A 27139-nucleotide genomic window follows, 5' to 3' on the forward strand; every position below is an offset into this window, starting at 1 on the left:
TTGTTGATTCAAGTGTAGTTCAGCCAAATGTCTGCTCAGCCAACTTTTCTAGAAAGATTTTTTTCTTGTCTTCTCAAAGCCTGTTGATTATCTTAGATTTTTTTTTAAATACATTTATTTATTTATTTATTTTTGGCTGCATTGGGTCTTGCTGCACGTGGGCTTTCTCTAGCCGCGGTGAGCTGGGGCTACTCTTCATTGCGTGCATGGGCTTCTCATTGCGGTGGCTTCTCTTGTTGTGGAGCACGGGCTCTAGGTGCACGGGCTTCAGTAGTTGTGGCTCGTGGGCAGTAGATGCGACTGCGCCACCAGGGGAGTCCCTACCTTAGATTTTTAATGAGAATATGTGAGGTACTTTTAGCCACCCCACCCCATCCAGTGTACCCAAATGCATAGTGAATATAATTGACAGCTTCATGATTCAGCATCACAAAATACCCACCATAATTATTTTGAATTTGGATTATATGGCATGGTACTGCAGCCCTAAAAAAGCATTTAAGAAGGAAAAGTACAAGCAATAACAATAACAAAAACTTAATTTAAAACCTTTTATCTCTTCTTAATATTTTGTCTTCTAAAATTTAAATGCATAGGAATAAATGACATTTCTATTCAGTGTGAACATTCTGGGTAATCTAGGTTTCCACGTAAAAAGGTATGTAGGAAATGAAATAACTCTTAGATCTGTCAAGAGAACAGATTATGGGACTTCCCTGGTGGTGCAGTGGTTAAGAATCCACCTGCAAATGCAGGGGACACGGGTTCGAGCCCTGGTCTGGGGAGATCCCACATGCCGTGGAGCAACTACGCCCGTGCACCACAACTACTGAGCCTGCGCTCTAGAGCTTGCGAGCCACAACTACTGAAGCCCATGTGCCACAACTAATGAAGCCCGTGCACCTAGAAGCCAGTGGTCCGCAGCAAGAGAAGCCACCGCAATGAGAAGCCCACCCACCGCAACAAAGAGTAGCCCCTGCTCTCAGCAACTAGAGAAAACCCGCTTGCAGCAGCAAAGACCCAATGCAGCCAAAAATTAAATAAATGAATAAATAAAATTTTTAAAAAAGAGAACAGATTATAATTCCAGAGTCAGTAATTAACTCTTTGATTTGTTCACAGCATCAAAGACATTTGTTAACCACATTCAAAGCCAAGCATAATGCTACATAGTCGTGCTCACCCCATGAGTGAATCGTTGAGTGTGTCATACAGCCCATAATTCAGGTTTTCATGAAGCATTAAACTGCCACTTGAAACATGGAACATATTAACATTTTGAAAATATTTTGTAGGAGGAAGCTGTTTGTTTAGATTTTGAGGTAGATGAACATATTAACTGGTTCCAGCAAGAATATGTGAAAACAGAAAAGGACTGGAGTGAAATTGATAAGAGGATGAGCCAGACTTTGGAAATAAGAAGAAAGTTGATCGGCGGCAGAACACCTCTCAAGGACATCCTTAAAATGTTTCCTTTCCTGAAGTGCCCCTATCAGGTATTTTTATTTGCTTATCATAGTCTGATTATAATGTCCAAACTGATTTTTGTCTCTTTCCTCTTGGAGTGGTAACAAGACTATGCAGCAAGATGGTGGTTATGAATCTCAGGAGAATGCGCGAGGCCCAAGGGGTACAAGTAGGACCATTTGGTAAAAATTTCTGGAATCATATTCTGATAACGCACACTGGCTGCCTTCAGCTTTGAAGCGTTCTCCATCACTGGACACATTGTGGAGGCAGGGGCACCACTACTTTGGGGTATTTTGACAGTGGGCAACATTCTCCCTTTGCATGCATTTAGACAGTCAAGATAGTTTATGAGATAACTGTTAGCATGCAACATTACTCAAAATCTATTTCCTTTATGATCCTAAATCATTTCATAAAGTGGCCTTAAAATATACGAAGTGTATGGGTAGATCAGACACCCTGCCATTTAGTTTATTTAAGGTGGACATTAAAGGGTCCTGGTACAATTTTAGTGTAATTTTGGCTGTAGTATATAATGAAAGACTTTTCAGTGTTTTTATCTGAGAATACATTTCATGGAGGAATTCTGTAGGTGCAGTCAACCAAACTGGAAATGAAAAGTTTTACAGGCTTTTCTTCTTCCAAAAGAAACTGAAATAAGAATTTGCCTACATGCTTTATTTTAAACATAATGTCTATAGCAAACATCTGAGTGTTTGCTACATAGCAGCTATGTTCTCAGTGCTTTACATGGATTATTTTATTTAATTTTTTCTCAGCAACCCTACCGTATTTATTGCTTGCTTTCTCCTTAATCTTTGGGTTGCTAGGAACAGTAATATACGGTAGCCTCTAGCTGTTAGAAGAGTATGCCAGATTGACACACGTACAAAGTATACTTTTAAAGCAAAAAACTGTTAAACTGATAGCCTGTAAACTCTTTAAATGTAAGGAGCATGTTCTGAACATTGTAGTAGTTCCCAAAGTACCTAGCAGAGTACTGTGTGTAAAATACAAATGAAGTATTGATTTTTTTGAATGCTGGATGAGTTAGTAGATGGTTGGTGTCTTAGTCCAATCTAGCTGCTGTAAACAAAAATACCATCGACTGAGTAGCTTATAAACAATTGAAATTTATTTCTCCCAGTTCTGGAGTCGGGGAAGTTCAAGATCAAGTTACCTTCAGATTTAGTGTCTGGTGAGAGTCTACTTTCTGGTTCATGGATGGTGTTTCTTAGCTGTAATTTCATACGGCTGAAGGGCAAGCTAGCTCTCTGGGGGCTTTTGTATAAGGGCACTAACCCCATTTATGAGGACTCTGCCCTCATGACCTAAGCACCTCCCAAAGACCTCATCTCCTAATACCATCACACTGCTAGGTTTCAACATATGAATTTGGTGGGGGACACAAACATTTGGTGGGGGACACAAACCAAGGGGACTCTTGGTCCCCTTCATGTATTTTCCCCATTCCCCACTTACAACAGTGGTTGGTAAGGCTGCTCTGGTCACTGATGTTGCAACCTTTGAGGTTTTCACTGGACTGCAGCCTACAAAGTTTTAGTGATTAAAACAGATGAGCTATGGTTCAGTGGCCTTTCAAAGAACTATAGTTGATAGTAAATCTGGGGTTCATTATAGCTCTAATGAAGAGTAGAGACATTTCAGACCTAAGGCTGTATCTCTCCTGCTTTGTTTAAGTCTCCCATTGTGGCATCTGTAAGTCTTTTCTTCCTATTCCCTCAGGTCTTTCACCTTTATATTCAAAATGTGGATTGGGGTATAGTTTTGGTAATGGCTGTACTTACTGAATAAAGTTGCCCTATTTATTGTTGTAAAAAAAAGGATTAAACATTTTAGGCTTCTTCAGGAAGTATGTCCCTAACTCAGCCTTGGGTAGCTAGCTGGGATTAACAATTCATAAAATCCTTGTGGTGCTTCTGAAAATAAAAGCAAGTTCGACCTTGCTTACAAATACCCAGCTAACAAACAATCCCTGTAGTAGGACAGCTGCCTCTGCTTCAGACCTCCTCCATCACCTGTTTGTTTCTACTGCCAATGTGAAAACACTTGGCGCTTAGGGAGCTGGTGGACGCAGGCTGGTTGAAAAGAAGCAGCCAGTGTGGGAAGCTGGTCCCAGGACCCTCAATTACCACCTGTACTCATCAACGTCCTCCTCTCAAAAAACTTTCTCTCAACAGAAAATTTAAAAATTTAAACTTTTAAAATGTACTTCCTGAGAGTAGAATATTATCAACTAGGAATTTGTTACTGGGACCTAGTGGATGTGGCACAAAACAAGTAAGAAAAGTTGAAGAGGGGAAAATACCAAACACAAATTTAAATAATTCCTCAAATTTCCAGTAAATCCTTTGAAATGCTATAGTTTTCACATTACTGAGAAACTTTCAACAATCATTGTTTAAAACTTAAGTGAAGTGCCTAAGAATCACCAGCTAATATAAAGTTTCAAAGGAAAACAAGAGAATCTGAGTTTTGTTTTTGGCCATGATGGAGAAACTGGTCCTGGACCTACCTTCCCATCATTAACATGGATAGAACTGGGAAAAATATCTATGAGGCAACTGCTTCCAGGCACTGGAGAGTAGGCATTGCAGGACTCTGCTCTTTTTTTTGTTTGTTTTATGAAATTGATTATTTTTAATAAGTTAATTGAATTATAGTTGACTTACAACATTACGTTAGTTTTAGGCGTACAACATAGTGATTCGATATTTTTATAGATTATGCATTATAGAAAGTTATTACAATTATATTGACTATATTTCCTGTGTTGTACCTTACATCCCTGTGACTTATTTATTTTATAACTAGTAATTTTTTACCTCTTGGTCCCCTTCATGTGTTTCACCCATTCCCCATCCCCTTCCCTCTGGCAACCACTAGTTTGTTCTCTGTATCCGTAGGACTCTGATCTTGATTAAAGGGGAACATACAGGATGTGCCTCAGTTTTCTTCCTTGGGGTTACTTTCTAGATCATGGCACAAAAAGGTGAAAGCCAAGCAGAATGGTGGTCTCACAGAGTTGAATAGTTAGAGGTGGGAGTTTGGGAATGATGAAGTAGCTGGTATTTGCGAGAGAAGGTCCTAGAGGAAAGATGGAGGGCAGAAGTCCATGGAGGGATCCCCCAGAGGTCTTCGGCTGAGAGCTGGACTGCACAGGACAAGACCCCACAAAGCTGCGAAGAGGGGCTGCCACAGGACGGCAACCTGAAAGCAGAGGCGACACGGTGTTGAAAAATAAGAATTCCGGCCCAGTCAGAGTGGGAAGACCTTGCTGAGAGTCTTGGGCGTCCATCTGAGACTCCAGGAAGTCCATACTTTATGTCCTAGATTTGAGTTGGGGCCATTGACTAGAACTAAGGACAAACCCCAAAATAAACCGAAACAAACTCATTCAAACAAACAATAAGATTAAGTCTGACAGAACCAGAAGGATCAACCAGAAATTTAATTGCCTGCCACAACAAAATTTAACACCCTTGAAAGGAACACAGTTTAATCCAGACTCCCTACTAGTGGTCACTAGGGGTAATAGTGAGTGGTGCCGCTCCATCTTCTATCCCTGGATTCCTGGACCTGTGAATTCTGGCTATGAGAGAAACAGCACCATATACTGGGCTCTGACTCAGCACATATACAGCTCCTGGAGAACCTTTCCCCAGCCCTACAAGGAACTGCTACCTAACTGGTGCTGTAACGAAGTCTTCAAAAGGCCATTTCACCGTTCTATCAAGCCAGCTGCTTCAGGGTGGTAGGAACACGGTAAAACCAGTGAATTCCATGCAGCAGCACTGCGGGGCATCTTAGCAGAGAATGGAATATATATTTTAAAAGAACCAAATTGAAATTCAGAACTGAAAAGAACATTTATCTGAAATGAAAACATCATTGGATAGGGAAATGCTTATTGGGAAATGCAAACTAAGGGTCTGTGAACTTGAAGATAGAAATGATCCAATCTGAATAGAAAAGGAAAAATGATTAAGGTTAATAACCTTTGGGACAAAACCTGGGGTTGTAGAAAGAGGGGCTGTTCTGTGACTGACCATTCGTGGCTGGGGGTTTGGCTACATGATGTTTGGGGAAGATTTGGGCAAATAAGTAAATATCAATACATCCGGGATAATGGGAGCCAGGTTTTCGCTGTTGAGAGAGGATGTATGGGAAGCAGGGAGGTTGGAATAAGGCCTGTGTTGCTGGGTTGGAATTGAAGGTATCAGTGTGAACTCATGGTTTTTAATACGTATATATAGATATTTAAACAGATAGATGTATGTCTGTATGTGTGCATGTATATACAAATATGTATTTCCTAGCTTTGTTCTGTAAGAAATCCTAGAACACCAGTGAAGCAATGAGCACATCAAGGGCTGAAATCTTAGTTTTTAAATATCATTCTCCATTAAAAGGAACCCGGGGCTTTTGGAGAAATAGCTGACTCCAAGGCTGAGGCAGAAAAAATACGAGACGAGCCTGAAATATTGTGTAGTGCCAGAAACTAAGGAAGTGCTCACAGACCAAGAGGCTATGTCAAGAGGATTCAGGGGTCAACTCCTACTGGCCGAATGTGGACAATCTGAGCATTAATATAAATAATGAAAGGATTAGAGTTATGATCACTTGAGTAAAGAGGAATTTATTATTCTGTAGTGATACAAATAAATGAATAAATTAATGTAGGAGAAGAGAAAGCTACACCGTAGAGTAGAAAGCCAATAAATTTAGAAAGAATTATGGAATTAGAAAATCACCATTTGGCAACTATCATATTCAATAGTAATACTTGATTCAGGCAAGAATCATTGGTGGATGTGAAATCTTATGGCTGAAAGACAGGAAAAACAATATATTTACATCAACTCAAGGGAAACCCCCCTTAAAACACTTACAACTATATGTTAATAACATATATTAATTAACCCGTCAGATTCCATCTCCACCGACTGATATAGTGTCTTCAGTACTGGCACCAGTTACCACCTTCTGATGGAGGGGTGCCAGCATTCTTGCCATGACTCATAAATCATGAAGAAACATCGTACAAACCTAGAATGAAGGGCGCTCTGCTAAGTAATCGGCCTCTACTTTTCAAAAATGTCAGGGAATTTAAGAAAACCAAGATGCTGCTTCAGATTGAAGGAGACTAAAGAAACATGATATCTAAATCTCACGTGTTCCTGGATTAGGTTCTGGATTTATAAAGAGCATGACTGCAACAACCAGCAAGTTTGAATGGATTCGATTTTCCTGATTTTGATGGTTATGCTGTAGTTATATAGGAGAGCATCCTTGTACTTCTAGCTAAGTACAAGGAATAATAACATGCAATGAAGCTTTAAGGGGTAAGAGGGCGTCATATCTACAGCGTACTTTCAAATGGATCAGAAGGGTTAGCCTTGGGGGAAGTTGCGAGCTCTGTTTACTCTTTCTGCAACTTTAAGGTCGACCTGAGATTAATTTTTTTTGAAAAAGGTTAAAAAAATTCCTAAGCTGTGCGCCCAGGAAAGTGGACAATATTTACCTTCCTCATGCCTCACTTCACATCTCCCTGCTGAGAGAGGTTCTTTGTAGGGTATTAATCTAAATTAGTCGTCCACTGAGTGTTGCCTGATAGTAGAGCCGCTATGTCTTTATGAGAATGTGAATGCCAGTTTTCCAATAACTTAACTTTTGGACCTAATCTTTGGGCAGTTTAGGATCCACCAAGATACTCAGGAAATGATGAGACCCAGTGGGTAGTATATAACTGTTCCTTATAGTGTTTTAAGGAAAGTGATAATTACATAATTCCTACTAGTGTGGGTGACGAACAGTCTTATAATGCCACTCTGTCAGAAAAGTTGGGAGGGGGACAGTGGTGGTGGACTTCTCCGCAGGGAAGAACTTAGGCAGTGGCAAGAAAAGGTGGTTTTGAGTAAAGGGGTTTCCACACAGGTAAACTGTTTTTGCTTTCACCTTGTAGTCAAATCTCCTAGACTCATTTTGGTTTTCACCCTTTATTTCTGTCTGATCTTACAGAGTTTCTAAAGTTCTTTTCCCTTTAGGATACCATGGTCAGGAATTTTTCAAGGTTTGCTTCCTGAAATCTGACAGTTCACTTCAGGCTTTCATTCTTTTCTCCTCCTCCGTCCTAAGTCTTTATACTTCTCCACTAAAGCTAATCAAATATCTAGTATATAAACTAACATTCAGAGCTTAATATAATTCTAAAGAGTAATTTACTTCCTTACATTCTATACATTAGCTTTTCTTGTGATCTTTTTCCTTTTTCAGCTGTTCAGAGAATTCCATCTTCTTACAAGAACAGATATTTATAAGAAAACAAGGCACATTTTGGAATCCTATTCAGAAAATATACTGGCTTCTTTTTCTTTGGTGGACAATCCAATCAATATTGCATTGCAAGAAAAAATGAAACAGCATACGGATGAAGACATGTTGAAACGTTAGTAAACCTAAGGGATAGGGTGATCTGGTCTCAGTTATCTGTGTAATTCAGGATAATTAGGAAAGCCATGCTTTGTAGAATTCAGTGAAACGACATGTGGGAAAGAAAAAAGAATTTCTCAACTAGGAGGAGTTGAGGTGTAGATTTTAAAAGTACACTTGATATTGTAAAATTATATTTAAGAAACTAGTAACCTGTTAATTTCATACACAAGGTAATTTACAAGCCACAAGGTAGAGTACAATGAAATCACCCTGGCTGAGGGACAGAGAGTACAGAACTCTTATCTTCTCCTGGCAGTGATCTGGAGGGTAGAACAGGAGATCTTGAATGTTTATTAGAAGGGGATGTTGGTTTAAAAAATGGTAGGGAAACACTGATCTAAGAAGTCTCGTTTGTTCTCTGTAGAAGGTAACAAAAAATAATCCACATGTTCTGATACTGGCTTTACTTACAACAATTGGTAAGAGCTTATTTTTACTTGGACTGTGAGCCTGTTTGCTTTGACAGATATGAAGATGACAGCCACCTGTTTACTCCTACCAGATGTTTTCGGGGAGGATCCCAGCCTTTTTGTCATTGTGAATGAGAAGGTATGCGGTATTTCAATGATCACTGGTTTGAGATTTCATCTCTTTATATGATTATTTATTTGAAGCAGGATGGTGGCCTATTTTGAAGTTATGTTTTGTCATATTTACAAATAATGCTAAATTGCAACAAGCTCATATATTGTAATATCACGGTTAGATTGAGGCCTCTTGTATTATTTAGCTAGTTTACACATCATGGGGTGGTGACTACTGTAATCTTTTTTTTTTCAGGTGCAAGTGTCCACACCCGTGTTAGAAGTTAAGAACCCTTTCAACATGGATGTCTGTGAATTTTCTTTGTATTTAGAAAAAGAGAGACTCACAAAGGTGGATGACTGTATTACAGCCTTGGCCACTCTCATAGCTGCCTTCCATGTATTTGGGATCGAGTGTCCAAGAAGACTGTCCCAAACCCTCAACTTCCTAGAGACACTGATTTTTGACACGCACAGTCCATATTTTCCTTCTGTGAAAGGAAAGGAAAAGGAAGTAGGATTTCAACACTTAATAGCATGCCAAATATTTTATCAGAATTGATCTCTGGGATGGCTGAAACTATTAAAGATTGTTTTGATTTAGTAGAGGTAGATATTAGAAAATCATCTTGTCTCTAGGATTTGAATGAATATCAATGCCTTCTTATCTTTACACTTCAATACTTTCTTTCTTGAAATTCTGTAATAAAATACTACTTAAAGAGATGTTTATTTTGAGTTCTAAGCAATCCCAGTCCAAGTTAACACTTTCAAGGGTGCATTAGTTTTTAAAAGACACTACGCTTCACATTTTCTTAAATCCTTCAGATTAGGATATGACCTTGCACTTAAGTCAACGTGCCCACTTTTGAAAGACTTAATGTCCAGGAGCTGCACACTTGGGGCCTGTGGTTCTGCCTCTGGTCTGAACATTGCTTGGAAACATTTTGAGCATTTTAAGAAGATGCTTACACTCCCCAGTTCCTCTTTCCCTCAGCTGACCTGCCCTGGGGGGTGTTTTGGTTTCCTTCATTCACACCTGTTGAGAACCCGGGCTGCTGCATTCCTGAGGTCTCATTTCTGGCCAATCTCGCTGGCACAGGTTTTGATCATCTGTGACCCGTCTTCATCTTTCTCTGCTTCCCTCCCTTGAGATACAGTGATGTGCCTGGTTCTTGTCTCCCCACACGGTTTCCGGTTTTCCTTCACCTTGACCTCATCTGCCCTGGTTGCCCCTTGGGCTTGTTTTGATCTGTGATAAAGATCTTGCTTTTCACTCCCAGCACCACTTGGGCCCCAGCTTCTAGCTTCCAGGTAAGGACCCTTCCTAGACTGGCTCTCCAGCCTCTCTCAGGAGCCCTAGTCCTGGTGCCTCACCCAGCCCAAAGCCCCATGTTGTAATTCATCCAACATTAGTTTTAAGGTGCCCCTTGTCATCATCACAATCTCAACATTAGTTTTGACAGAACTGGTGGGTTTAGAGACTGAAGATTAAGTGTGCTAATATTGCACCACAATGCGATGGACATTTCCTGGGTTACTTCATCAAATAAAATGTTTTTTGAAGTTTAATAAGGAAAGGGCTCATATGAATTACTGAAGAAATATTTTTATAGCACATCTCTAGATATACTGCAAAATACTAATATCTAACTGTTCATTAAAATGCTTAAGTCAGTGAGATAAAAGAAAATGAAAGATCAGCTGCTCACCTCTGCAATGACTCTTTGCTCCTTACATGAGAATGGACAGGCAATAACAATTTGGTACATTTCATTTTCGAATAACTAGTCCCAATTCTACAGTTTCCATTTCTTCCCTTTCACTACAATGTGCCTTTAGTTCCTTACAAAAAAAAGTTTCTTTTATTTCCTCCAATTATTCTCTCCCCACTCCCGTTTTTTGTGTTTTTTTTTAAACCATCTTTATTGGAGTATAATTGCTTTACACTGGTGTGTTAGTTTCTGCTTTATAACAAAGTGAATCAGCTATACATATACATATATCCCCATATCTCCTCCCTCTTGCATCTCCTTCCCACTCTCCCTATCCCACCCCTCCAGGCGGTCACAAAGCACCGAGCTGATCTCCCTGTGCTATGTGGCTGCTTCCCACTAGCTATCTGTTTTACGTTTGGTAGTGTATATATGTCCATGCCACTCTCTCACTTCATCCCAGCTTACACCTCCCCCTCCCGTTTTTTTAAATTTCAAAATCTTACTCCTCTTCTCCCAAATGAATTTACCAAGTTCTTAAGGAGTCCTTTCCCTTGGAGGTCCACAGTCTCTATGGCTGGCTTTTTTTTTCTTTAATACTGGAGTACAGTTGTAACAATGTTGTGTTAGTTTCAGGTGTACCTCAAAGTGATTCAGTTACACATATACATGCATCTATTCTTTTTCAAATTCTTTTCCCATTTAGGTTATTACAGAATATTGAGTAGAGTTCCCTGTGCTATACAGTAGGTCCTTGTTGATTATCTATTTTATATATGGTAGTGTGTATATGTCAATCCCAAACTCCCAATTTATCCCTCCCCCCACCTTTCTCCTTTGGTAACCATAAGTTTGTTTTCTAAGTCTGTGAGTCTGTTTCTGTTTTGTAAATAAGTTCATTTGTATCATCTTTCTTTTTAGGGTTAGCCTTGAAAGAAAGCCTCTCTTTGTTCCTTTGGGCCAGGGGTGGGGGGCGGCCGGAGAGATAGGGGTGGAGCTGCAAGGTAACTGCAGTGAAGTTTGGCTCAGACATGTGCTGACCATGAGCTTTCTGTCTGACCATGAGCTTTATTGTCTCTTTATTGTCTCTTTCAGTGGTGTATCTGTCTCCAGTGGACAGCATGGCCATGCCACTTGGTAAATATTCAATATTTCTTGACCAACCTAATCCTATTTTCTTTGGAAGCTGAGTCCACTGAATCTAGAAGTTGCAAAACAGCAACCTGGGGTAATATTTCAACCGGTAGACAGGACGGACTCCTTTGGCTTGCAGAGTGTTTGTAATTTTTTAAAATGCCTTTAGAGATGGGAAGGTTCTGTCAAGTTCCACATTCCCCATCCCTCCCTCTCGTCTTACTCCAAGCCTGCTTCTCTCATTTCAGGGACCTCCCTGTCATCACGGCTCCCTGTTTCCTCTGTTAAAACTTAGACTATACTTAGACTATATCCCAGGGATGGAATGGTGAAAGGTTTCCTCTTCTTGTGGAAGACTCTTCCACCCTAATAGGGATGCTTAATGCCTCGCCTCTAACATACAACAACATGCTTCTTAGAATGAGTAGATGTTTTCAGTAAGATTTAAAAGGCTCCTCTGTTACAATATGTGCTTTAAACTAGAAGGGAGAAGTTCTCAATGCGTGTGACTCCTACTTGACGTAACCATAAAATTGATTTTTTTTCCTTTTTGTCACTCTTCACATCATCTGGGACATAGTTTGACAAACAATTCCAAATCCTACAGATTCATTCATTACACAGGTATCTAGTGCCCATATGTTTGATATTGTTCCTGCTCTCATACGCCCCTCCTATCTGACAAGGTTTCTTAAGAATCATACATATATAAAAAAGTATCTGCAATTAAGATTTTATTTCATTCATGTCAGGTATAACAAGTGCAACTTGAATGTACAAATTCTGAACAAAAAAGGAGAAAAGAACTAACAACAAAAAACTTTTTTTAAAGCAGATTTATGCAAAGAAATGAAGTGGGGGGGGGGGTCATGGGCCCTGTTTTACCTTGAATTATGACAAAAGCAAAGGACCACTCATAGACTTCCAATGCAGGGGGGAATATCAAGGGAATCCTACATGAGAAAAAATGAAAGCAACTAAGGAAAGAGGTGGACCTTTCCCCAGAATTCAGACAACATGCTACAAACTTACTTTCTACTTTTAAAATAGTTCTTAAATAAATATCCAATCCTGGAATTAAAAGTTACATACATAGGCTGATAAAATAATTTACCTTTTGCGTTGGAGATGCATTCTTGCAGAAGTAACACTACCAGCTATCAGTTTATAGGTCATCAAGGGCTTTCATTTAAAGTGCATCTGTATGCTTCTATACTGAGGAGAAAAGAGTCTCTCCAAAACAGAGCTCCTTGAATAACTGCTCTGGGAAGGTCGCCTCCCTCATCTGTGAGCATTTAGAATCTTTGTGTTGACTGGCGCTGCTCCCTCAAATCTTGCCTCTTGGGTAAAATCTATACACTCTCTCCAGCCAATCCTAAAAAAAACCTTTGGGTTTGGAGGACACTGCAAGGTCTGAGGCAGAGCTCTTTCCAGGTTAGTGTTTATGTCAATAGAATGAGCCCTTCATCTCTGAAGAGCACCACAGTTATTTCAGTGATAATTAGAAGCTCAAGATCATCTCATAAATAGTTCAAGATCATACAAACAGCCCCCCAATATAACTGCATATTCCTTTGATATCACTGGAGTCCTGTAAACACACAGGGCACCACGATGTATGAGACTGATGTCATTCAAATACATCACCTAATTTATTTATGTTTATATATTTTATTTTTCAATTCCATTATTTATATACATGTTTTTGGTAATTAAGTCAAGATGCTGGTGAAAAGTAATCTGTTTAACATTTCATAATTGCGTGCAAAAGTAAAAACACTGATTTAAAGAAAGGTAATTTTTACAACTATTCAGCCCCAACAAATTATGACAAGCAGTTAGGCAATATCATGACTTGCAAAGTTATACTTAGCATAATGTTGCAATTCAAAATATGGCACAGAATTAACAAGACAGATAACAGTCCCACTGGCTAAAGTTAGCCAGGTTTTCACAAATTTGGTTTAAGTTGAAGTTTGATTATATAAAAAGGTTCCTGAAAGTGTTGAAAAAGAAACAGTGTACATGAAAGAGAATTCAACAATGTTTACAAAATGCCAAAAGTTCTTATTCTGCCCTCCCCCACCCCCGCTTTTTCCATAAATAATTAATGAAGTCCCCCTTCCCTCCCACCCCCCAGCCTCAAAAAGATTTACAAAGATAAATTTAGCTCAGTGAACAGAACCGAAAGACGACTGTTGTACTGTTGTTAGACAGTACCTGGTTAAAAGCTCAAGCACTTTCGTAAGAATTCGTATATATTGTCTCTTAAGGAATATAAATAATCTGACAGCATTGCTCTTTAGAGTTTTGGAGACTTCTCGCTTAGGAGTTACTGCTGTCTTTGTGCTTTGAGTAAAACATGAGCTTTAAAGCAGAAAGCTGATGGTGCTCAAAATTCACCATCTTCAAAGTTCATTGTGGGAGTTCTTCTCTGCGGCTTTGAACATCAGGATAGAATTGAAAATTTTGAGGGCAGGGCCCAACTTAATGCTCATAATTTTCACAATGTCTGTCTGGGTCATAAGCAGAAATGCTTCTCCATCAATTTGCTAAAATGGGAGGAAAAACACAAAAGATTGTGAGTTAATCGGATGTAGGGTTATGGGACATATTCAAGGTTCAATTATCAGCTCTCTTCTACACAGTAACACTAAAACGGCACAGACGGGCAGTTCATGTGTACAAACAACATTTCCTCATAAGTGGACCTTTCTTATCTACAACAACACCCCCAAATGTGGACTGGGAACAAAGTCAAGTTCATTCATCTGAAGAACCAGCTCATAGGAAAGTGGAAGGTGCTCGTATCTTTCTGTGATTATTCTGACGTAGGCGCTGAGTCAAGAATAATTTGGGAAGATCCAGGGTGCCTCAAATCCAGTCCTTATCAGGGCAGGTTTTAAAATGAGAGATGAGAATAAGTACATAAATACTTGTGGATAAACAAAGGAATTCAGGCAAACACATCGGCTACATGCCTTCCACCACGAAGAAAAGAAAATCAGTGATAACATTCATTTTTAGAGTAGCCACAGTTATTTTTCAAATACAGAAGAAAAGGAATTACTGACAACCAACAATGGCAACCACCAGTATAGCTGAAGGAATGTAAGCCTGGTGGGAAGAGGTGTGCACTCTAGGCTGGTTCTTCTACTACTTGGGTAACGGTGAGAAGCATCCTTCCTCTCTCTGGGTCCCTTCTAAGACTAAAAGTCTACGTTTCTACAGAATAGGATACTATGAGGTTCAGATACAACTCTGTGAAGATGATGTCTGGTTCAGTGGGTAGAGCAAAGGAGTAGTCGTCTTTTTGTATGATTTTCAGCTCTTGGGGAGTCCGCCATCTTAAAAAAATTAATTCACTTCTCTTTCAGTCTTCTCATTTTGTACAAAAAGTAAAATACACTTCTGCTCTCTGCCTTGGAGGACATTAGAAACCTTGACAGCAGTGTACTATTAGGGGCTGAACTGTGTTCCTCCCAAATGCCTATGTTGGAGTGCTAACCTCCAATAACCTTAGAATGTGACCTTATTTGGAAACAGGGTCACTGCAGATGTAATTAGTTAAGATGAGGTCATACTAGAGTAGGGTGGGTCCCTAATCCAAGATGACTGGTGTTCTTATAAAAAGGGGAAATTGTGACACAGACACACACAGAAGACAACAAGAGAACACCATCTGCAAGCCACAAAGAGAGGCCTGGAGCAGCTCCTTTCCTCACAGACCTTGAAGGAAGCTACTTGCCAACGCCATCGTTTCTTGTGTTCAGATTTCTAGCCTCCAGAATTGGGAGGCATTACATTTCTGCTGTTCAAGCCACTGGTTTACGGTATTTTGTTACAGCAGCCCTAGCAAACAAATACTACTATAAATTCTGTCAGCAGTTCACTAAATAAAGCCTAATATAATTAAGTTGCCCTTTCTTGAAATTTTCCTCTTTCCTCTAAAAATAAAAACCTGTAAATCTAAATTGCTTATGTGCTTAATCAGTAAGAACAAGAGTCATCTTATACAACTTTAAGTAACAATCATGTGGAAAAGGTTTGCTAATTTTCAGCAAGGAAACACCCTGCTGTCATAAACTAGAAGTAAAGACACTGCAGTGTTAATTTCTAAGTGTAAGACAAGTTAAGTGGCAGCTATGAGAAATGTTCTATTGTTTTTTGGAAACATTTGCTTTGGTCTCATTTGCTTGTGCTGTGACAGGTCTCTGATAAACAAGTCCAAGCAGAGAGGCAGATCTACTAACACTTCACTCAACCCAGACAGGCCTTGGTAGAATGAAGGGTCTGATAGAAGTCGTCTAAGACATTAACTAAAATGTCAACATACTGGGTTCCCAGGGAGCTCACTACAAAGAGTGAATGGTTTATTATAACCTTGGGCCCTACTGAGTCTTCTTCTGGGACTAAGTAAGAATTTAAAGTGACAGATGACTGATCAAAAGGAACATGCAGAGCTAACGAGGCTGGAGTCTAAAAGCTAGGAGTGGGATGAGAAGGATAAGTTTTGGTAGATTATTATTTTTAAAGCTAACCTGGGAAGAAAGAAGTCATCTTGAGGCTAGAGCCAAACTTTAGTATATGACATACAAGCTGCTCTGATGTGTAGCCATAAGGATAAGCCTCAACTGGAAAGAAGTAAATAATTTAAGGAAGTACTTTCTGAAAACAGTAATTACTGCAATGGATTGCTGCGTTTATTTTTGGTTTATGCTTTTGTAATATATATAAACTGGTCTAGCTCCGGAGATTAAGTATCTTGCTAAAGGCCCAAAACTCTGAAGGAGGATTTGGAACTTGGGGTTCTTGCCTTCCATTTCATTGCTCTTTCCACTGTGCGCTCATGGTTCTTTTCCAGTGTTGTAACTCTGCAAATCACAGCGATATGCTCTTTGAATGTCTTTCTCAGAGTGTAAAGGTATGAGTCTATTCATTCAACACAAACTTATTAAATACCCATTAGAGTCTACATATTATTCTTGGGCCTGGGCATATAGCTCAGACTAAAACAGATAAAAACAAAACTAAGCAAACAAATAAAAACTCCTTGTAGAGTTTACATTTTAGTAGTAGGAGACAGACTATAAGAAAAACCATAATAAGCAAATTAATTAGTAACTAATTCTAAAAGGTGATTAGTGGTATGAAAAAACTGCGAGTCGGGGAGATGAGTGGACAGTAGGGCCAGGATGGATGTGTGGTGGCAGGTGGCAGATTGAAGGAGGATAGTCAGGATAGGATATTGAGAAGTGGAGTAAGCTACGTGAGCACCTAGAGGAAGAGCATCCCAGGCAGAGGGGGGAGCCAGAGTGTACCTGGATAATCTGAGGAATGGCAAGGAGGTCTGTGTGTGGAACAGTGCAAGCAGGGGACAGAGTGAATGAAGAGGTCAGGCGGTGAGAGAGGTGATGGGGTGTCAGACTGTCGCCCTTGTGAGGCTCTTGGCTTTTGCTCTGATTTAACTACCGGAAAGACCTGAACAGAGGAGTGACATGATTTGACTTTATCTTGTAGCAGAATCAGCCCAGCTATGCTGGAAATAAATTACAGAGGAGCAGGGACTTCCCTGGTGGTGCAGTGCTAATGCAGGGGACACGGGTTCGAGCCCTGGTCTGGGAAGATCTCACATGCTGCGGAGCAACTAAGCCCGTGCGCCACAACTACTGAGCCTGCACTCTAGAGCCCAAGAGCCACAACTACTAAGCCTGCGCTCTAGAGCCTGCGAGTCACAACTACTGAAGCCCACATGCCTAGAGCCCATGCTCCGCAACAAGAGAAGCCACTGCAATGAGAAGCCCGCGCACCGCAACAAAGAGTTGCCCCCGCTCGCCACAACCAGAGAAAGCCCTCGCGCAGCAACGAAGACCCAACACAGCCAAAAATAAAATAAATAAATAAAATACTATTTTAAAAAAAGATTATAGAGGAGCAGAAATAGAAGCGGGGAGCCCGGCTAGGAGGTTATTGCTTTAATCCAGGCAGGAGAGGATGGCAGCTCTGACCACACGTAGCGGTGGAGCGGGGAGAGGGAGCTGGGACTCCTAAATGCTTTCAAAACACATCCAATAGGGTTTTCAACAGATTAAATGCGGAGTATGTAAGAGAAGGAGTCATCTGGGATGGTTTCAAATAATAGCCCACACCTGCACTTTGCCTTTTAGAGATGACTTACAAGACTTTAGCTAGATTTGTTTTCTCATTTTCACCTAGGACTCAAAACCCACGCCTGCTGACCTGGTGAGACATGTGAGAGCAAGGATCATGTCCTATTATCTCTGAATTAACCCTCTTACTAGAGCATTACATGGAGTATCATACAAATGGTAGGAATTTAACAAGATTTCACAGGGTGAATGAATAGTGGAATGAACACATGAATGATACATGTTGACAGAGAACATTCATCGCCTCATTCTTCAAAAGAAGGCTCTGTCTTTGAGGATATTAGGTGCCTGGGGAGTGTCTCCAAAGATAATATGAAGAAAAAAGTTATTCAAAGAAATAACATATCATTTGAATTTGAATCTTACTTAACCTAAATAACAGAGCAAATCTATATGGATTGGCTAGATATCAACAGAAGCAAAAGTAGAATTTATAAAATAGATGTGCTAGAAATTTATTTTTAAAATTGTTTCATCATTTTCAAAGGTAATGTTACTACATGGCTCTTTCAAAGAAAGAGCAACAGCTCCCTGCAGGAATCTAAGTCTGCTCAGGGATCGAAAATCGACTGAGAGTAACCCACAAAGACACCTGGGACCTGGGCTTTAAGAAACTCAAAATCTGAATAACTGCAAATTCTTTAATTTGACCTTCAACTAGAAAGACAGAACATTTCTGAAAGTAAGACCATAAATCAGAAAAGGGCTGATGACCATCAGATCCTTGTGCATTTTAACAGGCACCCACATAAAGCATAAATGATACCTAACAGTATAATGACATTGGCGACCGGCGGCTCAATTCTTGGCTGTGCTGACACTCTTGCACACTCTTGCACACTCTTAACTGAAAGTGTGCTATTTGAACAGTGGAGGCTAAGCATAGGAGCAAACAAGGTATCTTACAGCTGCAGACAGCAGATGCTGGACAAAGCCTTCTGAGACGACTTAGTCCTCATTGTACCTTCTGAGATCAGGGTGATAACTGACTGGTCTGCTTGGAGGAGATGACAGGCAAGTGGCTTATTTTTAAAGGTCTCTAGTGAAAAGAGTCTCCTGCTTCTAGTGTAGTTAGAAGTAGAATTCCTTTTTGTCCTAATGCTCATTAGAGGTGGTATCATTATTAATCATCCCTTATAATTGAAGTTTTGGACAGGCAGATGAAAACAACTAATAAAATCATCTTCCAACAGCAGACAGTAATAGATGTAATGAATATCAGTTAGAATAAATATCACTGAGAAATATATAAGATCTAAGGGACTGTTTTAGCAATAATGGTAATATTAACTATCAGCATCAAATGAAGTTAATTTTGGTGTTAAAATGATGTTTGAAAATAAAATAATGGGAACTAATTTTACTTTGTTAAAAATGAAACGTTGCTTCTTTCTTGCGTTGGTTTCTTTCTGTGCTATACACTATATAAATGCATGTTTTTAAGTTTTGTGTTTGTTTTGTTAAATAATGAGCTTAGTGCTACTGCTGTGGGGCATCAATAAAATGGCACAATTTCCTTTGCATCTAATTTTATACAAACACAATTTTATACAACTGATTAATGCTGCTTGTTAGACAACTCGATATCACTTTGTCAGTTTCAACATAACCCGTCTCTTCCTTCCTCTGCCAATTTAGAACATTTCACCATTCACTGCCATTCAGTGCTTTGTCCCCCCTTAAGTAACATACTGCAATTTAGTGGAATACTTACTTCGTCTTTAAATACCTTTCCATGTTCTTCACATCCAGGTAAGCTCTGTATGAACTCTGACACCTGTTAAAAATATGATTAAAATTCCAGTTTAAAAAAAGAAGCTGGGGGCTTCCCTGGTGGCACAGTGGTTGAGAGTCCGCCTGCCGATGCAGGGGACACGGGTTCGTGCCCCGGTCTGGGAAGATCCCACATGCCGCAGAGCGGCTGGGCCCGTGAGCCATGGCCGCTGAGCCCGCGCGTCCGGAGCCTGTGCTTCGCAACGGGAGAGGCCACAACAGTGAGAGGCCCGCGTACCGCCAAAAAAAAAAAAAAAAAAGAAGCCAGAATCTAAATGCTACAGGTTCAAAATATTTAACCTATACTTTCATTGTTTCTCTCAGAATAATTTCTTCTCTTTCAGAAAAAAAAAGACTAAATCCCACATGCATTCATGTTGCCCTCTCCTTAAGCCAGTACTCCTACGTCTGGCCCCTGACAGACCAAGAAAATAAAATATACCTCATCTGTGCTCCATTTGGAAACTTTACTGGCAGGGATGCCAGCTACAGTTGGGAGAAGTTTGCTCTGCTGCTCCCAACGCAAGGGCAGACATGGAATTGGGGACTTAAAGGACAGAAAGACCGCCGACCGCCGCTGTGCCTGCTGTACGCTGGGTTCTTCCCGGGCACCTGGTTGACAGAAACAATCAGGAATTCACTCTCTGAAAAGCAGCCAAAAAAGCCCCCAATGCCATGTGTCGCCCCCAAACAATGAGTAGCATGGAAGCAAGGTAAAGCATTGGTTCAACATTACATTCATTGAATAATTACACTCTCGTTCATCTTTACTGAAAGTCACCATAAGAAACAACCTGAAGTTCAACCGACACGTTTGCCACATCACCCATCACTGAAGACATGCATCATCACACCATTCAACGTTCCCTCTTTAATGCTTCAGATAAGAAATCTGCCCCCGAGCTTTAGTGACAAGGAAAATAACTCTCACCCTACGAAATTATATTTGGTTCCCTTTTGGCTTTGCATGTCCTAAAAGTAAGAGCCAAGTTGCAGGCTCAAGTCCAGCCGCTGTGTTTACCCTGCAGTTACCATACCTGTTCTCTCCTTTTACTTCAGCCCTGTTCTGTTCTTCCAATTTCTATTTACTAATCACATCGATTTTTCAAATAGCCAACTTATATTTTTTGAAAGGGGATATGAAATTATTGAAATAAAGATAAAATAGCATAAAGGCAAATGCTTTTGTCATTCTTCACTTGTGAAGATCAAAGTTAAAACTACAGAATATTCTATCTATCTGCCAGTTCTTCTGAATCCAAACCTAGTTTACCTGCTGCTCTTCTAAAACAGCTGTTTTCTAGCCAATGTTTTTTTTTTTTCCTTGGGACTCCTGACTTAGAGTTTGTCCATCATTATCTCCGTAAGATCGGATCCTTTAGAACGGAAATCTTTTCTGAAAACTACTTACTCAAAGCCCATCAGAAGAAGGCACCTCCCCACACTTACTCTCCGCTCTGCCCACCAGCTCAGCTAAAAACTGAAGGTGGCAGCACACCTAGAACCCCCTCCAATCACACCCCATCCAGCAAGGAAACCACTTCCCTGACTTCGAACACCCTCGCTTCTTTTGCCCTGGTTCTGAACTGTAAGTTTGATGGAAACTTGGTATCTGGCTTCTTTCTCTCAATAGTGTCTGTGTGATTCATCCACATTGCTGTATGTAGTTGTAGCTCACCTGCTCTTTGCTGTGTGGTTTTTCACTGTTATGAATATTTCACAATTAATTTGGAGCTGATGGACATTTGAGTTGTTTTTAAGTTTTGGCTAAGACCGACAGTGTTGCTGTGCACGCTCTCGTACATATCTTTTCTTGAATATATGTATGCCTTTCTGTTGCATACATACTGAAGAGTGGGACTTTGTGGTTATGACGTTTGTGTACATTAAGTCTCAGCAAATTCCACCCGTTTTCCAAAACAGCTGTGTAGTACACACCTACTAACAGCATAAGTGTTCCAAATGCTCCATACATGTTCTTATCAGCATGTGGTATTGTCTATCTTGCTCACTGTAACCCTTTTGGTGCGGGTGTCATGGCATCATACTGTGGTTACAACCGCATTTGTCTGATGACAAAGTTGACAATCTTTTTGTAAGTTCATTGGTCATATGGAGAACCTCTTTTGTGAAGTACTTATCTATTTTATGCCCATTTTTCCATGAGGCCATCTTGCCTTTTTCTTAACTGATTTGTAGAAGTTATCTATATATATATATACTCTGGGTAAGAATCCTTTCTTGAAAATATGTATTACTTATATCTCCTCCCACTCTGTGTCTTCTTTTTACTCTCTTAAAAAGGTCTTTTGATAAACAGAAGTTCTTAATTGTAGTAAAATTTATTAATTTTTTCTTTTAGGGATAGTACTTTTGAAGAAATCTTTGCTCACCCCAAGGTCCTGAAGATAGCCTCCTCTGTTCTCCTCTGAACACTTTATGTTTTACCTTTCACGTTGAGGTCACAATCCATCTGAAATTTATTTTTGTTATGGTATGAGGTAAAGATCAATATTCATGGTTTTTTTCCACATGGATTTCTAATTGCCCAACCATGATTTAATGAAAAAGACCAACCATCCTTTCCCTGCTGTACTGCAGTGCCAGCTTAAAAATAAATCTAACTGTGTTTTCAAATATTCTCTTCTGTTCCACTGGTCTCTTCACACCGACCCACAGGCTTTAATTACTCTCATTTTATGAGTGTACTGATATCTGTGATCTAGGTCTTCTTCAAGACTCCTTGACTATCCTTACCCCTTTGCATTTCCAATTTTAGGATCTGCTTGTTAAAAAAAATGCTAGGATTTACATTGGGAAAACCACTGAATATACATCAATTCGGTGAGAGAGAACATCTTCACAATATCAAGCCTTTCAATTCAAGAACAAGGAATCTCTCTCCATTTCTTTGGATCTTAAAACACCCCTCTTCAATGTTTTGTCATTTTCATGTAGAGGTCTTGCATATCTTTTGTTAAATTTATTTTTGTGTGTCTGATGTTTTCTGTTGCTATTATAAGTGGAATAGTTTTTTAAAAACTACTTCCTACTGTTTTATTGTGGATCTTTGATAACTTTTCTCTTCAACTAGCCTAATGTAAATTTGAATTGCTCTGAATGTTAGAAAAGTCGCTATACTGAATTAAAAGAAAAAAAAATCTATCTTACTGGAGCTAACACCCACTGGTCCTTGCTCTACCTGAGTGAGCTCATATAGAAAACTGTGTCTGCTCCCCATGAAACCTTCCAATTCTTCAAATATTTTATAGAAAACCCTTCATGGTCCCTCTTTCCACATTTCATCCACCGAATCTCATATAATTGGTTTTAAGGTTTTAGGTCTTCATCCTATTTTACTGAAAATCTATTATGAGCCAAATATACAAACCTGTACCAGTTTGTTTTTATTCTTTTAAAATTGCCCAGAGTTCAAGAAAGCTTTGTTTTGCATAAATATGGGGTAACTTTAAAACATTCCTTAATCTCAGACAGTCCTAAGAGTTCAGCAATTATTTGCAACACATTATTTGTAAATCCTTCAGGAGATGGACTTATATGAAATGGTAAGAGTTCTAGTTCCACACTAGAGTAAAACAACACAGTCTACTTTGTAACTTGTATTTGGATTGCCTGCCACAGAGTGTCAGTTTTTTCCAAAGCCATACACTTTCTTCTATAACTATTTATGTTCTGTTGACACTTGGCACTGTTTCCTCCTTCACTGAAGCTCCATTCTATGGTCATTCTATTCCTGCTAAAGTTGTATTATTCACAGTTCATTTCTAATGCTCCTACATCATTATTCCTTAGAAAAATAACTGAGCCATTCTAAAGAAGTGACTAAAAACCCTAAAGCTCCTATATTTCTGGTGGCGTCTGCATGTCTTCGAAGCTGACATTACACATAGGCCTAGACTCATACACCACTCCAATACTAATACCAACTTTGCATCCTTCACCTTAAGACCCCCCTTCCTCTTGCTGATTCTTTCATGTTGACTGATGCCCAGTGTTATTTTCTGACGAATGGGGCAACTGTAGCATTTACCAACCACAGAATATGCCATCTCCTCAGAAGATGTTAGGTACACGCTCCCAATCCAAAAAGGATAAAGAAAACAACTTCATTTGAGTGGATATGTATTGGATCCCTTGAAATGCACAGAAATGTGACTCCAGGTTTCTATTTTAACATGTGATATAGACTAAAATAAACGCACAGAGACTCTGGCTCAAGCAGCTGGCTCAGTGCAAAGAGTAGGGAAGAGTAGGCTTGAATGTGTATAATGTGCTTTAGAAAACAAAGCTTTTTTATTCTGGAAGACATTTCTGCCAATAGCATTTTAAGAGGGTCAGATTTCTCACCACCCTCCTCTCAAATGATTTAGCTGCATGAAAAATAATATTTTTTAAGGAGTTCTATGTATTTTTTTGAAGTTTCCCAAGAAGAAAATTTACCCAAGGTATATGGTCAAACTTTTTCTCACTACTCCCACACCCTGACTCTCCTTCCTCCTGGGGGAGAACAGCAACTGAATAACTAGCCCCCCAGAACCACCCTTGACCAAGATAAGACCTTGGGAAAAGACACTCTGCAAAGGAGAGCAACAAGATACATGAAACCTGACTTCCTAATACTGTTGAGCACCATTAAATCCTGGAGCACCTACCCTTGAGCCTCCTCCATGTGAGAGAGAGATAGACTGCTTTTTCCTGATATAAACCACTTGTATGGGTTTTATGTCACACACACACACACACACACACACACACACACACACACACACCCGCTAATCCTAATCACTACCACGGTTTACTGCAAGAGCGTTTATAATAGTGAGAGACAGGAAATAACTAGCTTAGATACCCACTAGAGATTGGTCCATTAAATGATGCTGCATTGAGCATCGATCCACAGAGGGAGTATTTAATATTATTTTGTAATTAGTATAAATAGTTATGTAAAAATGATTGTAATATTACGTAGTTAGAAAACTGCAGGTTACAAAGTAGTTAGTACAATATTTCAGATATTAAAAAATCCCAAAAAAACTCCCCAAAATTCAGAAAATGGTGTGTTAGAAAATAAAATTACAGATAATTTTGATTTTCTGCTATTTGATTCCCTGTATTTTCTAATTATTCTATAATAAATATGTTATTTTAACAATAAGTTATATAAAACCAGAAGCTGATATTGGATAAGATACTTATTGTTACTCAAAAATAATAACAAAAAAATGAAAGCCTCACTTTGGTGACTTGGAAAGCAATTTAATGCATTTTTGGAAATAATTATTAAAACATCAATTGCTGGGCTCCCTTAATAACAGAAGCAAGAAAATATTAGATGGGAGTAGCGTTAAGAGAAATAACTTTGTGGATCTTTGGTCTTACTGCTATCTCTCTAGACAATTATCAAATGAGGAGTATTTTTCTTATGTTGATACTTTATGGATGGATAGTAAAGCCCTGCCTCTACCATTTACATATATTGTTTATAATATGGAAATCACTCATTCAGCAATTACTTATTCAGCACTTACAATGCAATGTGGAAGGCTACATCAATACAGCATATTCTTGTAGACTTTCTTGAAATGAAGTTTAATAGATAATAATGTAGTTATCCAAAGCAGATATTTGCAAATACAAATGTCTCTCAGTTCTGGCTGAGAATAGAGGTATTAAAATCCTTGATTTGGCATAGGGTAGGAAAAAGTGAAGGAGAAGATTAACTCTTGTGAGAAGACAGGTCTGATAAAGGTGATCCTGAAGAAATATATCCTCCAATGTTTCATGCAGAATCAAGACAATAATCTTCAGAATAGAGACCACCATCTAAACCAAACATGAAATCTCCCAGTAGAAAGAGATGTCTTCACTACCATGGAGCATGAGAACCTGCTTCCTACAGGACTGTTCCCATTCGGGCCCAGTAGAACCACAGGGAGGGCAAGATCCAGAGAAAAGGAAAAGTTCTCTTCATGCTCCCTGCTGCTTTCGGACTCAGATCCCATTCTGCTTCCTGTTTCCAAGTCTGAACAATGCTAAATCAACAAGCCACAGCATGACTTTCCACTTGTCCTGACTCATTCCTTATCCCTTGAAGCCAGTGACAGAAGTGAGACCAGAATCTCCAACTGCCTTGTTTCATTTTAGTTTCAAAACAATGCTAGGAGGTAGCTAACCCGAAGATGAGGAAAACACATTGTGAGACAGGGCAAAGCCCAAAGCCACCCTGTGAGATAGGGGAAGCATCAGAAAGTGACCCTGGATCTTCTGTCTCCTAATAAGAAAGTACAGGGTCATGGTCAAGGGGGTGAGTTTAAGAGTCTGATATACATGGATTCAAGTCCCTGTTCTGCCACTAACTAGCTCTAAATTTTGGCTAAATCAATGTGACAGGATCACTGTAACGACTACATGATATTTTTAAAAATGCTTATTCCAGTGTCTGACATATAGTAAAGACTCAGCAAGTGGGAAAACTTATTCCTATCTTGAAAGAAAGGCATGCCACTGAGAGTATCCTGAATATAAAAAGGCAAAGATGAAAAGGAATCAGTGACCCTTTTAAGCTAATATTCCACGAGCCTATAGAAAAATGCTCTTAATGTGAAAGGGAAAAAAGCCAGGAGAAATGGGATACATCTGTCAACCAAGTTTTTTTTAATGGAGTTACTAACTGGTGACTAAATATAAAAAGGATGAACAATAACAATGATTGGGTAAAATAAATGGATCACAGCATCAAGGAATGTGGATAAAATTAGCTCCAAGATCCTAAACGCAGGCGTGAAAAATATTTGAGGATCATTTCAAGGTTAACAACCAAAATAAAAACCAACTGCTATGGAAGCAAAAGGCAAGCCTGATTCTTCAAGTGAGAATCTAGTACATTACAAAATAAAATTCAACTCTTTCTGCATATCAGCACCCCTGAGAGAGAATGTTTGCAGAAGGGAAAAGAAAATTACACGTTTCCCAGGAATACAGGAGTTTAAATTTGAAGGTCAATTTATAGGATCCTTTATTAATGGACCTTCCTACAATGGAGGAAATGAATTAGTTTATCTTTCAGGCAAAGGAGACAGAAGCCAACAAAAAGAAAAAGAAGAAAAAGTGATGCATTGTATTCAGTAAAGGTCCCCAAAGGTCAAATTCGGTAGCATAGTGGCAATCATCAAAAAATCAAAAAGGCTCATAATCACACATATTGTATGGAATTAAATTGAATTAACTGAAGAAACAAGGTAGGAAGATGTTTTTCTAGGGGGAAGTGCTTTTAAAAATCAATTTGCTCTAAGACTCCAAACAAAATAGTTCTCATGGGCTTACTGAATCTTAAATCCTACTAGCTATAAGGAATACAGGGCGGCTTCTTTTCAGACTCCTCTATACTAAATAGGGCACAAACTGCAAGAAGATTTCTCTCCTTTCCCCTATTCCACCACTGGTGAATGATATTGTGAATGAACACTGGTGAGCACCTACTAGGCTCAGCACATCTACCTGACCCTCAGGCTCAGCTGTGAAAGAGGAATTCTACTGGCACCCAAATGGGAGCATTGAGGGGTAAGTGTTCTTCACAAAAAACCTGGGGAAACTTCTCTGCACTCAAAAATGATAAAATAAAAAACAATCACCAGGGGCCTCTGATAAGTTCTACAAAACATTGGGAGAGGACCATTGATTTATTGACAGAAGCGTTTCATGATTTTAGTAAGGCACAAGGGAACATGACGTCTACAAAACAAAACAGGCTATGAAAAGAAAAAAACAAGCCAGTGCAGGAAATTAAAGGAAAATAAAAACCACTATTAAAATTCAC

General features: G+C 39.3%; 2 protein-coding genes across 12 annotated transcripts in view; one reads left to right on the forward strand and one right to left on the reverse strand.

The window, feature by feature from the left end:
- Positions 1 to 8036, forward strand: part of SAMD3 (sterile alpha motif domain containing 3) — a 46532-nt gene extending 38496 nt beyond the window's left edge. Inside the window, 2 exon segments of the mRNA XM_067702939.1 lie at positions 1296 to 1496; positions 7768 to 8036. Of these exon segments, the coding sequence (XP_067559040.1) occupies positions 1296 to 1496; positions 7768 to 7944 (378 nt within the window). The 3' untranslated portion in view covers positions 7945 to 8036.
- A 4040-nt stretch (positions 8037 to 12076) lies between these two features.
- The window catches only part of L3MBTL3 (L3MBTL histone methyl-lysine binding protein 3), a 118703-nt gene continuing 103640 nt past the window's right edge, over positions 12077 to 27139 (reverse strand). For all 11 annotated transcript variants that reach the window (XM_067702127.1, XM_067702126.1, XM_067702125.1 and 8 more), the window contains 3 exons: positions 19745 to 19914; positions 19244 to 19306; positions 12077 to 13911 (listed from right to left, as the gene is read on the reverse strand). In XM_067702127.1, coding sequence (XP_067558228.1) covers positions 13768 to 13911; positions 19244 to 19306; positions 19745 to 19914 — 377 coding nt within the window. In that variant the 3' untranslated portion in view covers positions 12077 to 13767. The remainder of the gene's footprint in view (positions 13912 to 19243; positions 19307 to 19744; positions 19915 to 27139) is intronic.

The sequence above is a fragment of the Pseudorca crassidens genome, chromosome 13 (assembly GCF_039906515.1).
Source record: "Pseudorca crassidens isolate mPseCra1 chromosome 13, mPseCra1.hap1, whole genome shotgun sequence".
NCBI lineage: Eukaryota > Metazoa > Chordata > Mammalia > Artiodactyla > Delphinidae > Pseudorca > Pseudorca crassidens.